Genomic DNA, 15709 nt, shown 5'->3' with positions numbered 1-15709 from the left:
TTTAAATAGATCACTTTTTTCATATTGCTCCTTTCTTTTCCTTTTTTTTAAAAAAAAATGTCACTTGATAACCCAGACAACTCGGCTCTCTACTTGGTTCTTATAACGAAGGCGATTGATTCGCACGACTGACCTCATCTGTGAATGTAACCGAGCGTTTTTTCCTCCATGATACCAGAAGACACGAAATAAAGAACCTTAAGTTTCTTGCGTTCGATACGACGCTCTTTAAAACTGAGAATCGTGTGTGCTCGATGAAGATGACAGTAGCAGTTTGAAGTTAAAAAGTTTGTTTGTATCTTTGATTAATTCATTTTCGAGTGCATTTCTTCCGTTCTCTTTCTCACTTTGTTCGTTCCCAGACATACCTAACCTTAGTTCCCCGGTCCTTTTGCAATGGGTGAAAATGTAATCTTTTTTCCGGGTTGTGAGTGACACTGTGGGAGACTAAAATACCTACGAGAGCCAATCAGAAATGCATTTCTTGTGTCTTAGCTTTCAGTATTAAGGAACTCTTTAGGCGAATTTCAACAGACCAGATCGGCACGGTTGCAAATCAAAGGAGCCAATTACAATTGTAACACTTGTAATTATTAATCATTCTGGATAATCTGAATTCATAGGCTGGCTGCTCTTTTGGGTCCAAACTTTATTCGCGGAGGCATCGGTGAAGGCCTGATGGATTTTCGGAGTTTCACACCTGTCTATACTCTCGTTATACAGGCACTCTACCTAAATGAGACTTAGAAGGAAAAACATGTGCCACCTTTTCCTGTCACAGACCTTGCATAGCGGCCCATTGGGCGACTCGAAGTGCAGTGAGGCTGATTCTGGATAGAGTCCACGCATACATAATCAGGAATCTAGTAAGCGCTAGGATTCTTTTTCACCCGTGTAGGAAGTGCGGGGTCCGTGAAATACATTGTCTTTGGTTCGGGACGGCTGAAACACTTTGTCTCCGGGAGGGCAGAGCAAGGATGGAGACGGACCGCGCGGCGGCGGCGGCTGCGGGGAGGAAATAGACGCTTTATAGGCTATTGTGCTTGCCGGGTCTGTTGAGTGTTCTCTCTTGGCGAAAGGTCATCGGCTCTAACGGACGCAACCCAAGGCATAGGCCCAGCGACGACGCTCAGGCATCGAGGACGACGAGCGGCGAGCGAGCAGAAACCGCGTATCCGCCCGGGTTTTCGACGGTAGTTACGACGTTTGCGCCGCGGGCACGTGAGAATAGTCCGGCGCGGAGTTACGCCTGCGCCTGCGCACTCGTCTCGGTTATTGTCGCACTGAGTCGCCTTCCCGCCGTCCCACGGAGGATCGAGTCAATAGGAGAAGTCGGACAAAATTTGGAAAATTTAAACGCTTGTAACTCCGTTCATACAAAACTTTGAAGTTCTAAAAGTGGCTCCAATGGTTTCCTCGTGAAATTGTCTTCAAGAAGCACCCCTTAAAGTTTAAAATGTAGCGATATAGACCTAAAAATTTGCAGTTTTAGTCATCAATTTATGTCCGACCTCTCCAATTGACTCGATCCACTGTGCGTCCGTCCGGCAAGGAGCACGTACTGTGGAGTCTCGATTATCCGCGGTCATTTTTTATTATTATTATTTTATTTGTTTCATTTTTATTTATTTATTAATTTTTAATTTTTATTTATCGTTTTTTATTTTTATTAATTTTTTTAATTTCACTTATTTTTTTATTTTGATTTATTTTTTATTTTTACTTATTCTTTTATTTGCATTTTTTTAACTTATTTTTTTCGCTTATTTTTTTTATCTTAATTTTTTTTTATTTATCTACGTATGTATTTATTCGTTTTTTTTTAAATATCCGCGGTCATTGGTATTTCTATGTGTTGCAGTAAATAGGTCAATTTTTTTTGTTAGCACTAAAACTACCAAAGATTATGATTAGATCATCACCTGCGATGGAGTTATAGGAAAATTGTCTTTTAAAATGAGGAGATAAAATAAGAGAACCATACCGCCATATGAAGGAGAAGTGCAGTATCCGCCAAGTTTTCGATTTTGAGTTTACTGCAAAAGTCATCGTAATTCAAGACGGAGAATCCTTTGCAACTCGTCAAAATTGCCGAAGAGTTACAACTAACGAAAAACTAAACACGTGTTTTACCGTTTGTGGAGAAATTGAGGTGTCGTAGTGTAAACAACCGTGGCGCTTCCGGATGGAGAGCAGTGGCGTGGCGTGCTTTGCGATAAATCGATTTTTATACCATTTAAACCTATGGAATAAGATCGATAAACAGGGTGTTCGCAGCGAACACCTTAATAATCGATTCTTTACCATAGGTTTAAATGGCAGAACAATCGATACATTGCAATTCACGCCACGCCACTGATGGAGAGCGCAGGCCCATCCATACGACTGTTTTCGTAGGTCTACGTTGTGCTATGCTGAGTGGAAGACCATCTTATGCAAGTGGATCGGCGTTGTGAGTAAATATCTATCCAATACGCAACCCACTTTGCAGATTTTGCATTGACATAGACGGAAATACCACCCAGCACTGCCAGTAGACGTGCCTGATCGAACTGCATGTCTTACTTTTCTACCCGGGCGTTCAAGAGTAGAATCAAATAAGTTTTGCTCTACCATGTCTCCCGACTTTTTAGCCCTTCAAAATGGAAAAATCTGACCTTCTTTTTTTTTAAATTTGTTCAAAATTTTACGCTTAATCAGGTCCCAACATCGCTTTAGGCAGTTTTTGCCATTTAATATCAGAATTTTGGCCCTAAACAGCTGAAATGTCCTGTACCGTAGCCTGTCTGCGACTCAAGTGCGCAACTTTAACGCTTCACAACCATCATCTTGCATCTAAATACTTCCACTTCTGCTGTAAATTCACACTCAACTTGTACCTAACTTATTATTTTCAGTTATATTCATCCAAATAAGTGAAAATATTGACCGTCTTTGCGTCAAGCAGCCTTGTCTGCGAAATTCGCGTCCTGTACCGTAGCCCCCTGTTTTCAGCATCATTTCGTCCGCTAAAGTGGAGCACTGAAGAACTTTGTTTACTTTTTTTTGTGTTTTCGTAACTGTCGTGCACGTTGTAGCCGAGAGGAGGAAAAAACCGGAATGAAAAGGTAAATTTTGACCGTTTTTTATGAGTTTCTAGGTTTAACGACCATCTAGGATGTCCTTACCGTATACCTACCTTTTTAATGCATAAATCACTTCAAACTCTCGAATTTTGGTATATTTTGATACGCTCTGATATCTTAACCTCAAATCCAGAATTTCAACCACATGCGTGAATATGCCCGAGCACCGTTGCCAATAATCACACGATTTGTCCGCACCGTAGCCGTCCGTACCGTAGCCCGTAGCCGTCCGGTATCGTAGCCCGTAGCTCACGCGCGATGCGGCCGGGTCTACGGTAAGTACGGACAAAATGCGAAAGTCATCCAAAAATCGGTGCGCTGTTTGATAGATCATCCCACTTTACTTTATTTTATCTATCACCAAAATTTGGAATTAAAAAAAAAAGAGAGAGACGTATTTTTTTTAGTACGACGCGACTTAGAAGAAGGAGGCTTTTTTTTTCGATGATTGCATAAGGATCGCCATCTTTTTATTTTTTTCATTTTTTCTTTTAGAACTTTGAGTCCTCTTTTTCGTCTGAAGTTCATAGCAATTTATTCGTTTAATATTTACTCGTTAATATCTAACTTATTTTTTTCTTATCGTCCTTTAAATATTTATTTAAGGTGATTTGTGACCACATTTTCGATAAAGTTACCTTTTTGTTTTCTTTCTTTTTTTGTAAAAGTGCACCTAAAACGTTCTAACGTTGTCAAGCTTGTTTTAAGAACTCAGCTTCTAAGATTTGTCCCTAATTATTTAATGCGTTTACTTTAAAACAAAAGCAGTTCATTATTTTTGAAAAACTGATTTACTTACTCTTTTTACCTTTATTGCCTGTAATAATTTATGAAAGTGGCACTTATAAGCTATGCTATAACTTAGCAGTTTATTCCCCAATGAATTTCAGTTCTTTATAATTCGGCCCTTGCATACAGTAATATTTACGAATGCCTCTTCGTCCTTACCGTAGCCCGTTTGTCCGTACCGTAGACCAGTAAAAAATTGTACAATTTGTAGCTTTAAGAAGAGCATACCTGTAGAAATTCTTTAAAAAAGTTGTCTACCACATCTTCTAAGTTAGTTCTAAAGAAATTAATTAAAATTAAGCGTTTAAATACATTTCCTGGCTTTCTTAGGAGAAAAATGATGGCGCAAAATTCTAGAAATCGGACTTTAGAGCAATTTGGGGGCTAAATTTTGAAAGTAAAAACTTTGAAGGGTATTTTGTTTTATTCTTCTACAAGAATATAGCTCAATGAGTGCAAAAAAACTTAAAACGGTAGTATTATTGCACGTATTGATGGAAAAACAAGCCTGTTTAGTTGGTCTACGGTACGGACAAAAAATTTAACTTCCAGTGATAAAGGAGGCCAAAAAAATTTTTTTTTTTGAAAACGAAGATTGACCACTATTAAAATCGACTTTCATAGAGTATGAGGACTTCAGAAAACATGCTGAAGTTTTAAAATAACTAAAGTCACTTTTTTAAAAAACGATGGCTCCAAGAGCAAAACTTATTTGATTCTACTCTCAAGTCTCTGCGTATGTATTATAAACCGAGGGTTCTAGCACCGCCAAGAATTTTTCATACATTTACAAGTGAAATATTTACAACATTGAAATGTAATTATGTTCTCTCGTCTCAAGAAATGTACAGGATTGTGGTTTTTTTCTTCTTTTTTTTTCCGTCAGCCAAGTTTCGTCGGGCAAGTAAGGAAAGTTCAGCCGAGAGTCCTCTGTTTTCGCGGAAAAGTTATCGTTCCTGGGAACGTGAAAAATCCCAGTTAGATCCCTAGTAATACGTAAAATTCTTACCGAGTTCCCTAATAAATGGATAGAGGAGTACGAAGAAGAAGAGGAAGAAGAATGAGATGGGGAAGAACGATGAAGAATACATAAAAGAACAGAGAAAAAAGGATGAGGAAGAAGGAAAAAAGAAGAATAAGATGAAGAACAGGAAGAGGGAGAGGGAAAAGAAGAGGTAAAAAGAAAGAACAGGAGGAGGAGAAGAAGGAACAGGAGGAGGAGAAGAAGAAGAAGAGGAAGGAGAAGGAGAGGAGGAAGAGTGATAAAGAGAGGAAGAAGAATGAACATAGAAATCTCTGGAAAATTGTGTAAATAAAAGGAATGAGGGAACTTCTGGCGCCCTCATAGTTGAGGATCCCTCCCCCCCCCCCCCAAGCCGTACTTTATTTGCCCCTAGCAATGGACCTGACTCTATCTGGTGGTCCGTTCTGAGAGGTTTTGAAGAGGGTATCAATAGATAGAACCAGAGACAAGAAACCCTCCGTTGGTATCTTGACAATAGTTGAAGCTTTTACTTTTGGGACTCCAACATTCAACTGCTGACCTACCTACTAGGTGAATGGTTAACAACGTGTTGAGAATTTCGTTTTGCAAACAAACCGAAGATGGTATACTTTTCAAGCTCCTGAGCCTGACGTCATCCGAAGCTCATCATCCACCCAGTCGGCAAGATGACTGTTGCTCCCGTGTAATTGTCCACAAGGAAGCGTTAAATCCCCTAAAGTAAAAGCTTGCACCTGTCGCCAAGAGGCCAGCGGAGGGTCTCAGGTCTTCGGATAGGACGTGGACGCCGAATCGCGCGGGGCGGGAGCATGCGGCACCGAGGGAAATTAGATAATCCGCCGGGGTTCGGATCGAATCCGGCTCATATGTTATAAACGTTACATCATCCGCATCTAGAGCTCATTCCCTCCTGCCTCGGCCGCCTCGCCGAGCACACTTCGCTCCTGATTATCCGCCGTTCCGTTTTGCTGCGGTATCATTAGACGTTCCTCAGACGGACGACGTCGATGCGCCTCACGCTCCGCGCAGGCTCCGAGCCCCGTTCCGTTGTCGCTTCATTTCCCGCGTCCAATTTCCAGCCTCCCGTCCTCGGCAGCAACGCCGTAAGAGCCCTCCAATCTTGCCAAACCTCCGCTAGTCACACTTCAAAAAATCTCCGGCCGGGCGCTAAAGCCATACTTACGGGACATAGAGTCCCTTTATACTGAGAGTCAAGACAACACCCCCTCATGGAGTCACAAACGGGAATAAAGATTACGGAAATTGAACGTTTTTCGTAATCTCTGATCGGCCCATTCTCAAATTCCTTTCTCCGTTCCTTCTCTCATTTCGTTTGTTCCTTGCCGAACCCGTAATTCCCTGGTCCATTCCAGATTATAATCTTTGCAATCGATTAAAATGTAATCTTTATTCCCGTTTGTGATACTGTGAAGGCCTAAAATACGGGAACCAATCAGAAATGGATTCACATTGTCTTGACTCTCAGTATAAAGGGACTCTAGAGCCAATAGGAGAGGTCGGACAAAGTTCGGAAACTTTAAACGCTTATAACTCCATTTATACGAAACTTTGAGGTTCTAAAAGTGGTTCCATTGGTTTCCTCGTAAATTTTTCAGAAAGCACCCATCTAAGTTCAAGATGTGACGAAATGAACGTCTAAATTTCCAGTTTTGGTAAAAAATTTCATGTCCGACCTCTCTAATTGACTCGATCCACTGTGCGGCCGTGGAAGTCGTATTTACGGACATACTGCCGTGCTAAGGAAGAGCGCCGTACGAACATTCGAGATTTGTCTAATCTCCTGTGATGAAACATGTATTTTTTGCAACATTCTCGCATTTTTCCCTTGAAATTCTCAGATTTTCAGGTTAAATTACGAACAAAATGTTCTGAAAATTCTGGAAAATAATACTCACGATTTTCCCAGTATTTTTTTCCACAGCTCAATTTTCCACATTTCGGCAATGTGTATTTTAGGAGGAGAAATTTGACAACGTTTAAATGTGCTCACAATGCTCCTGCCATGCCGTCGCGTCACACGCGGCAGCCTTTAAGCCTCCAAGCTATATGCTAGAGCGCTTACACAGTGAGAGAATAGATGCCTTAAATTCCCGTTCTGATTGGCTCCCCCGCACCGTTACAGGGCTCCGAATAACCGAGCTCGGAAATAAAGACGTATGAGCGTTCCTACGTTGCAAAATTTCTTCCAATGATGTGCCATCAATTAGTGATCGCTGAAATTGCAACGCCGTGCCACTCAAGACGTGAGCTTGAAAATGCATCAACAGCTTCGAATTATTTTCCAATTTGCGCCATGGCGTTTTCCAACGGATGATTTAAAGGGCACTAAGAGTAAGAGGGAATGACTGTTACGCGCATCGGAATTTCGCCTTCAATTGTCGAGATAGGCAAGGGGACATACTCCGCGCAGCTATAGTTATCTATTTCAGGATTTCTATCTCGTGTTAACTACACATCTTGCCTGGCAGGAAATTATACCTATTCATATTCTTTAGAAGATCTTGAAGCGAGATCTTTTATTCTGTGCTTAATAATGAGTATACAATGCAAACCCAACAATTTATCCCCAAACTAAGGGGATGAAGTTATGAAAGTGTATGCGCAGAAAACGCTATTGAAGCGTAAAATTGGATCAAAGCTGGCCATAGAATGGCTATGAAGTGACTTTTAGAGATCAATCCTAGTCTTTACCTTGTGATGATAGTGAGTAATATGTTCAGCAGTGCGTTTTGACGCCCTGGACGCAATGTGATTAACTTTTTCGACGAATTTCTAGATGGGCCATTCATCGACCTGAGGGTTAAAGTAATGAAGAACGTCCATATACTGAAAGGGGAATGTGCAAAGATTGTCCATATACTGGTCGTCGTTTAAAGAAAAAATTAAAAAAATAATTCACCCAGGCTACTAAAAGTGCCAAAGGAAAAACGCCGTATGAACATTCGAGAGTTGCCGAATTTCCACCGAAAAAACGTTTATTTCTGAGGAAAGTTAAGAATATTTTTCCTTGACATTTTCAGGAACTTTAAGTGATATTACTATCAAAATTATCTGAAAAATTGAAAGAAAAATATCCATAAGTTCACCAAGGAATTCAAGTTTAATCAAAGGAAATTTGGCAACGCCTAAAGGTCCATACGGCATTTTTCCTTAGCACGGCGCAACGCATGCTCTCATAAAATTCAAATTCACGAAACAACGGTTTTTCTTTTCCATTCAAGTGCTTTTGACAGTTTTACTCGGATATATAATTGCCACTGAAACCGAACGGTAAATACATTTTTGAATAAGCAAAATTCACTATGTGGCAACACTGCTACAATATTATTTTAGACGGTGAGTAAACTTCACACAGCACAGGAGCTTTCCTTCCACTTGAAAGGAAAGAAAAAGAGATGGGAAACTAAATAATGCAATGTTGTTCGCACTCATTTCTCTTCTCTCACTGTAAATGCTGAATGAAATTAAATAGAATAACTGGTGTCTCACGCGCTGGAGCTCTGCGAAAAAAAAACACTGGGTTAATCTGTCGAGGAATTTGTTTGCTCCCGTAAGTGGATAAAAAAGTGTCTGTGAACGTCTAAGCCTATTCGTGTAGATTAAAGTAAAAAAGTAGGATACTTTCCATTACTTTCTGTGGAGCTGGAATTATGTTCAATTCGACTTTTACTAACGCCGCAGCGACGCACCGCAGCCACATTCACGAGAGCTGAGAAAAATACGCGCTGATTTCTCTCTCATCAGCGTTTTTTTTCAGTTGCCAACTTGATAAATAAAAAAATAAAATAACCTTCCCGATGGTTTCATGGTCGCTAAAGCGATATATTAGACGCACATGGACCGCTTTGGTATACCAATTGCTCCAGCAGTTGTGATAGTCCACGGGAAAAGTGACTTAGTAAACAAAAAAATCAAAACTTAGTTCTTGCTACCAGACTATGAATGAGAATTCCGAAGACACTGCGGAAAGAACGCCCGAAGTAGAAAATACTAGTAAATTGCAAGAATTTCTCAAAAAACTTACTCTCGATTGAAATCCGCTTTAAAGCCGTGATGAAATATTTACGGTCAATACAAAAAAAAAAAAAAAAAAAAAAAAGAAAACACGACAAATGAATGATTGGTGCAATAACTAACATTTCTTCCTTGGCGCCTTTCCTCAGCGGAACAACGCCACGGAGTCTTCGAACGCAATGGTACAAATTTTTGCGTGTGGTTTTACTGTCCTCCTTAATTATTATTATTGCGACTATTGATAGCGTGTTGTAATATGTAATGGGCTAAACATTTTGGTTAACATTTGGTATGGAATTTGTTCACAGAGCACATTTTGGCCGGTTGGGCCTAAGACCAGCATGCACCTGGCCATCTTAATAACAAGTAAGTGTCTATTTTAAATTTTCAGACTTGTCTCCCCTCTTTTTCTTTCTTTCTTTTACTTCTTTCGAAGAACTGAAATATTCTCTTGAAATCATGAGACCTGGAGATCTTTTACTTCTTCTCCTCTAGTTTACCATTGGCGTAAGCGTATTAATTTTCCATGCCGCTTTCTGAGTGTTTCACCAGTTTTAGACCGTTCATGGGACTCCTACAGGGCTTCATTTCAACAAATCCGACCTGAAGAAAGAAAAACACATTTTATTTCTGAGGCAGAAATTTATGATACCTAACTTTTGCAATTCAACTCGATCTAGAAATGTTAATTTCTAATCTTAAAATGCATTCCAAATGTTTTGGAATAGTAGGTATAGCTATCAATATTTTTACTTGACTAAAAGCTTCTTGTACGATTTTGATACCAATTTCTATGCAGAGGTGCCTGACACCCCATGAAGCCTTTTTTGTAATTAATAAAATGAGAAAGAGACAGGGAAGAGAATAACTGCTTCTCTAAAGCGTTGCATAAAAATGTATTCGAGAAATACCTTTACCCGTCCAAATAGCCCTGCGCTTACATGAAAATCGAGAGCTCCTACTCGCAAAGCTAGCATTGGCCACGTGTTTTTGGCCGAATCACCTCGAAATTGTGCTTTAAATATTGCGTAAACCCCGTCGTTTGGGTACTAGTTTATTCATCTTTATTTATCTTCATAAACTCAAGCGACCGACAAACCTGGCGGTAGTTTGAAGACCGCAGTTGTGTCGCTTTGGGTGCCTCTCTGTAAATAAATTAGGATTCACCAGCAATCAGTATCACCTACTTTACGAATAGATGCTCTTGAACTTCCAACAAACAGCTAAGGCCGCTCATATAACACGTAACGCTGAAAATCAGGCTTTTTTACCCCTTCTCCTCCTCTCAGCGCATACTCGTACCTCAAGTCTATTCCCCCGAAAAAATTACGGAACACTTTGTCCGATTCTTTCACCTCAAATTAGCGTTTTCGGATGTATACTTTGGTATCATCTCGCGTAGATTTTTCATCTTAGCTTTTCGAAAAATTAGCGCTAAATATACCGGTTTTAGCGTTACTCAATGCAGCCATGAACACCCTCCTCCCCTGTAACGTACCCCTTGAGCTGGCTCGAACTTCCCCGCTCCCTCCCTTTAGACCTTTACGTATTTTATTGGCCGGAAACCTGTTTCAAACTTTCCGCCGGTACTGAAAAAGAAAACCAACACAACTGAGCCTTTCATCAATTTCAGGTGATCCGTATCGGAAGGGCATATTGGTCATGCCTCAGAGACTTAAACGCGCGGACTAAAAAGTAACCGTTTATATGGACATAATAATGAATCTTCTATTGAAGATACTCAATGTTTCAATTTGATTTCAAATCCTCGAATTACCTGAAAAAATGACTCGTTATGAGGTTATGTCAAATGATAAGTGACGTCCCCTCTTCTCCCTTCACAAATACTTACAAATTTTCCAAAATCAAAACAGTCACAAGCTTGCGGTGTAAATAATAATATTTTAGGAAAGCTTTGTCGACAATGATTTGGAAGACTTATGGCGACCTATCTGACTTAGAAACCGATATATAATTGAATTGGGTCAAGAATTTCCCATGAGCTGAGAATATTTTTGGTATCATTTAATGACTATTTTGGGGGAAGGGGGGGGGGTGAGCATAAGCAATTAAAGGATCGGCGTCGCGTAGTTTGTGCACCGATCATAAGTCGTCTGTGTTAAATACAGAAAAATCATAGGGACTCAAAGTGCTTAAGTGCAGTTTTTGCTTTTCCGAGAAATACGTGTTTGAACTCTCAAAATTTCATGGATGCTTATGGCGGAAAGAGAGTTCAAACTGAATTTTCAATGCTTAAAAATGAACTTTGGGAGCCAATTTGTTCACAGATTATGCATTAAGACTAGTCTTACTTGGAATCATTGATAACTCGATTCTTTCAAAAACTGCACTTATCCACCTTGTCCACTGCACTTTGTCCTCCGAACCCCTCAATTCTTCTCTCAAGAATGCATCAACAAGTTTTAAGGCCAAAGCAATATTTCTTTAAAGAAACGTTTTCAACATTGTCACAGTGATGCAGTAATATCACGCCGAATTGCCACGAGACTATGTACCATTCCCCCCCCCCCCCCCCTCCCCGTTCTGGGTCTTTTCGAGAACTGCACACAAATGTCCATCGATAAATCACGAGCTCGGAGCTGAGAGTCATTCAGCTAAAACAAAAAGCGGGAGGCCTACAGATCGCTTCAGACGGGACGGGCCTTCAATTAGCCCAGTATTAATTTCGTAAGAGCAGGCGTATTAATTGAAAAATAATTGAATAACAACGGCTAATGGCGGTCGGAGAGCGCGCGTTCACTTTGTACTCGGAATGATTCTTAGGCTCAGCGAGCGCATACGGAGATGGAGAACGACCTTTCGCCGTGTCTATAATCCATTCTTGTTAGATTGATGACAGGCGTCAACGCTTGACGGGGATCTTTGACAAACGCTAGTCAGGTCATGGAAGCGCCAGAGCTGGAGTCAGAAACAAGAGCAACTTTTACGAGTACACCCACAGATTTTCGTAACTTGGATTCAAGCTGTAACCTGCGCGAGCTAACACTTAATCTCGGACCAATTCCTCATGCATGGAGATGATCGGTAGAACTGTGTCAAAATGTCAGTTACAGTCAAATTTTCTACTGGTCTCCAAGATAAGTGAAACGATAATCTCGGATCAATCCCTCGTGGAAACGATCAGTAGAACAGTGTCAAAGTCAATCGAGTTTAGCAGAAAGGAACCAAGCCAAATCAGCTACTGCCAAAGTTAATCGGACGATTTAATTTTTTACAAGAAAATGCTTGTGCGGATTACTTCGAACATTTTAAGGAATTTGCTTCATACTATGCAGAAAATTCACTAAAATTTGCACAAAAATCCGCGCAACCGTTTTCATGTAAAAAATTAAATAACCCAATAAAATTTGGCAATAGCTGGTGTGGCTTGGTTCCTTTCTGCTTAACGCGGTCGACTTAATCTCGGATCAATCCTTCATGGAAACGATCGGTAGAACAGTGTCAAAATGTCAGTTGCAGTTGAATTTTCTACTGATCTCCAAGATAAGTGAAATGAAGGCACAGACAGGACCGAATTAAAAGTTGGCGTATGAAGAGCGGCTGGACTAAGCACTAGTAGATCAAGGGTGCTAAAATGAAAAATAAAATTCATTAAATTTGATGAAACTGATAAATAACTTTTTTAACCCATACATAGGACAAGAAAAAGCACTCTACATGAGACCCGAATACTGTAACAGGCTGGTAGAATCATAATGGGTCCATATTATTCTGCGGAAAAATTAAAATAAGAAAAATTCAAAAATTAGAATTAGAGACGCAAAATGAATTTAAATGAGTTTCAGTGCAAGCTTGAGGATGAAATGATTCAGCATTATTGGTATTCGTCCACCTAATGTCCGCCTTCAATTTTGCCGCATATGCAACATGCAACAAACATCCTGGAGAGCGGATCAGTTATCGTATCGTAACGCTGCGGAGAAAGAATTAGTTTTGATGCCTCTAAACGATCGAACTCTACCAAACGTTTCCTCAAAATTTCGTTCTGTTTTAATATCCACACGATCGATAGATACACGACAGCTGGCGCTGGACATGAGTTCAACATCAAACAGCTTCACCTAACAATTCCATGAGGTTCGGACTGTGACATGAGGTTCGGACGTTGAGACTGGACTTACTGCTCACTTGCTCGCTGAGTGTTGCATCATTAAGACTTTGCGCCGCGTCGTACAGAGGAGAACCATCGGGAGAGGTCGGACATGAAATGTTTTACTAAAATTGCAAATTTTAATGTTTATTCGTCACATTAAAATTTTTAACGACTACTTTCCTGAGGAAATTTTACGAGAAAACCAATGAAACCACTCTTAAATCTTCGCGTTCCGTATCAAAGAAGAAGCTTTTAATGCTTCCATATCATGTCCGATTTCCTCCATTGACTTGTTCCACTGTGAGTCGGTTCGCTCATTTGCTCAGTGATAGAGCGATTCGCTCTTAGTTAATAAATTTCACCTCAGCAGTCACCGCAGGGTTGCCACTCTCGAGGCAGATGGAGCACCTGATCCAAGCTTTGTGCTTTGAAACTTTTTCCCATCTTTTTGAAAAAAGTGGGTTTGTTGCACACTTGGCACACAGCCCACTGGGTTAGACATATTGTTGTTGAAATCGCACGAAAATCACTCGAAGCATTTGTATATAGTTCGTAAAATACACCCCAAGAAACAACATTTGCGGAGTCCGTACCACGCATTTTCAAATTGTCTGCGTCCGTCGACACTTTTTTCTCAGTTGCCCAGAATTCCGTTTTGTCTAGGAGGCTCGAAAAATCCTAACTTAATTAAGGAGGGAAAAGAAATCTAATAAACTGTCATCGAAAATTTCTATTGTTTAAAGAACTGGCTCCTGAATTTTTTTTCTTAACGAAGAGAAAACTAATTCATTAAGACAGACATCATACGTAAAAGAGATTATCGACAGTTTCGGAGATTGTCGTTTCATTAGGGACACTAGAGTTAGATTTTCTTACACCCTCTATCGATCGACACCCCCCTCCCCCCCCCCCCGCGTGATTATCCCCTTCGTGGTCGTCCAAGAATGTGGAAAATTAGAAAATGCATGGGATGAGCTGTGTAACAATAAAAGTTGTGCGTATAGTCTGGGGTATATTTTCCATTGTGCTGGCATCCTCAGCGTAATTTTCGCACAATTTTATCTGATACGAGTATCCGCAATTCGTACGTCACCCGGTTGAAGATCTGCATCCAATGGATGGAAGAAATGCACTTATATATATTGCCTGTTAGTCGCCGCACGGTAAAACATGGTCCCTGGAAATTAGCCCGTCTCGGCAACATTGCGACTTTTGACCTTTATCCGGCTCAAATTTAAAGTGCACGAGTATTTTAGTTCAGTTGAGCACTCTTTCAGGCTGCTTCCTACCCTCAAAAATTAAACGCACTTCGGTCTGGAAGCTTAAGCGCTGGTTGTAGCAATTTTTAAGCATCAAATACTTCTTTGTTTTCTTTATCGGGAGCTATGGTCACTTACTTTTCCTCCTTTTTCAAATTTGCATCGGGCAAAAAAGGAAGAAAAGTAAGTGATCAAAAAGCCAGTTGGAACTTTCTTTTCGCCTCGAGGATCCATGTAATTTCGAAACTTCAAACACGTATTTCGCGAAATAGCAAAAACTGCACTCATGCGCCTTGTCCTCCAAGCTCCTCAAATGAGAATTCATGATTGCCGAGTAAAGCTCTAACATGTAAAAAACAAAACATAGGCCCTGGTCACCGAGGATTTGGGACGTGTTTTTCGGCAATGCACGATGTAAGGGTCTCGATAGGTGGGCCACATCAATGGTCGATCCGCCTAGTCCTTGCCACACTGTTGGTGTTTTGAAAATAGCGATTGTGTCAGAGGGTCTTGGTACGCCGGTTTAAGGTAAGCAATAAATTCGTCGAAATGAAGTAACATTCTCTCCAGGTCAACTCCTCGAAAACACTGCACTCTCGGGCAATCCGTGGATCGTTGGACTCCACCGGGCTAGCCAGTCAACTTAAGTGGTCTTCTCTTTTACTTTTACTCCTATCGCGCCGAGGACAAAAAAATGGTCCCGTGAAATCAACACCCAATGTTCAATATTTTCGGATTAATTTCGGTTTGTCGAGCTAAAAAAGAACCTGTGTGACCCATCTCCTGGTTCATTACCTGTGTGAAGAACCTTTCGGTTATATAGAGCTCACGGTTGCGTGAACCGAAATTTTCGGTTGACAGAAACAAGTTCGGTTTGGTAAATCGAGAATTCAGCTCTACGTTCCGAAAGTTGAGGAAAACATAGGCGGTGAAAATTTGGTTCAAACGGAATATGTTTCGCATAAACCGAAATTTTTTGGTTCGGTGAACCGAAAAACCGAATGGACTGATGGCTCCTTTCACCGAAACCGAATTCGGTTCTGTCAGCCAATGAGTCCAGTTAGCGCGGCTGACCGACGGTCCAGTTCTTTGAGTCGAGCAACGGCCGCTGAACTTATCGGTCCAGAAAATCGAGTTTTATTCCTGTGTGTAAAACGAACATTTTGGCTCAAGTAATACTTTTTTGAAGATGTTACTCATATTTCAAAGGACCATACTAGAAAAGACCAGATGCACCGATGCAATGATGGATATCATCCTAATTTGCTATGTTTTTAATGGGCGAGACATCTGTTTATAGTTGAGCTATAGAAACTTGGTTTATTAACAGAATCCATCATTTGCTGCTAGTCTATAGACTTTAACCACAAAAACACAATTCTAA

At 40.6% G+C, this 15709-nt stretch overlaps 1 protein-coding gene across 2 annotated transcripts in view; it reads left to right on the top strand.

The window, feature by feature from the left end:
• The window catches only part of LOC109032470 (uncharacterized), a 65405-nt gene that overhangs the window by 32585 nt on the left and 17111 nt on the right, over positions 1-15709 (top strand). For both annotated transcript variants that reach the window (XM_072297030.1, XM_019044619.2), the window contains exon 3: positions 9261-9318. In XM_072297030.1, the coding sequence (XP_072153131.1) occupies positions 9294-9318 (25 nt within the window). In that variant the 5' untranslated portion in view covers positions 9261-9293. The remainder of the gene's footprint in view (positions 1-9260; positions 9319-15709) is intronic.

Source organism: Bemisia tabaci, chromosome 2 (assembly GCF_918797505.1).
Source record: "Bemisia tabaci chromosome 2, PGI_BMITA_v3".
Lineage (NCBI taxonomy): Eukaryota > Metazoa > Arthropoda > Insecta > Hemiptera > Aleyrodidae > Bemisia > Bemisia tabaci.
The sequence above is the reverse complement of the archived record's forward strand: the minus strand, read 5'-3'. Positions and strand labels throughout refer to the sequence as shown.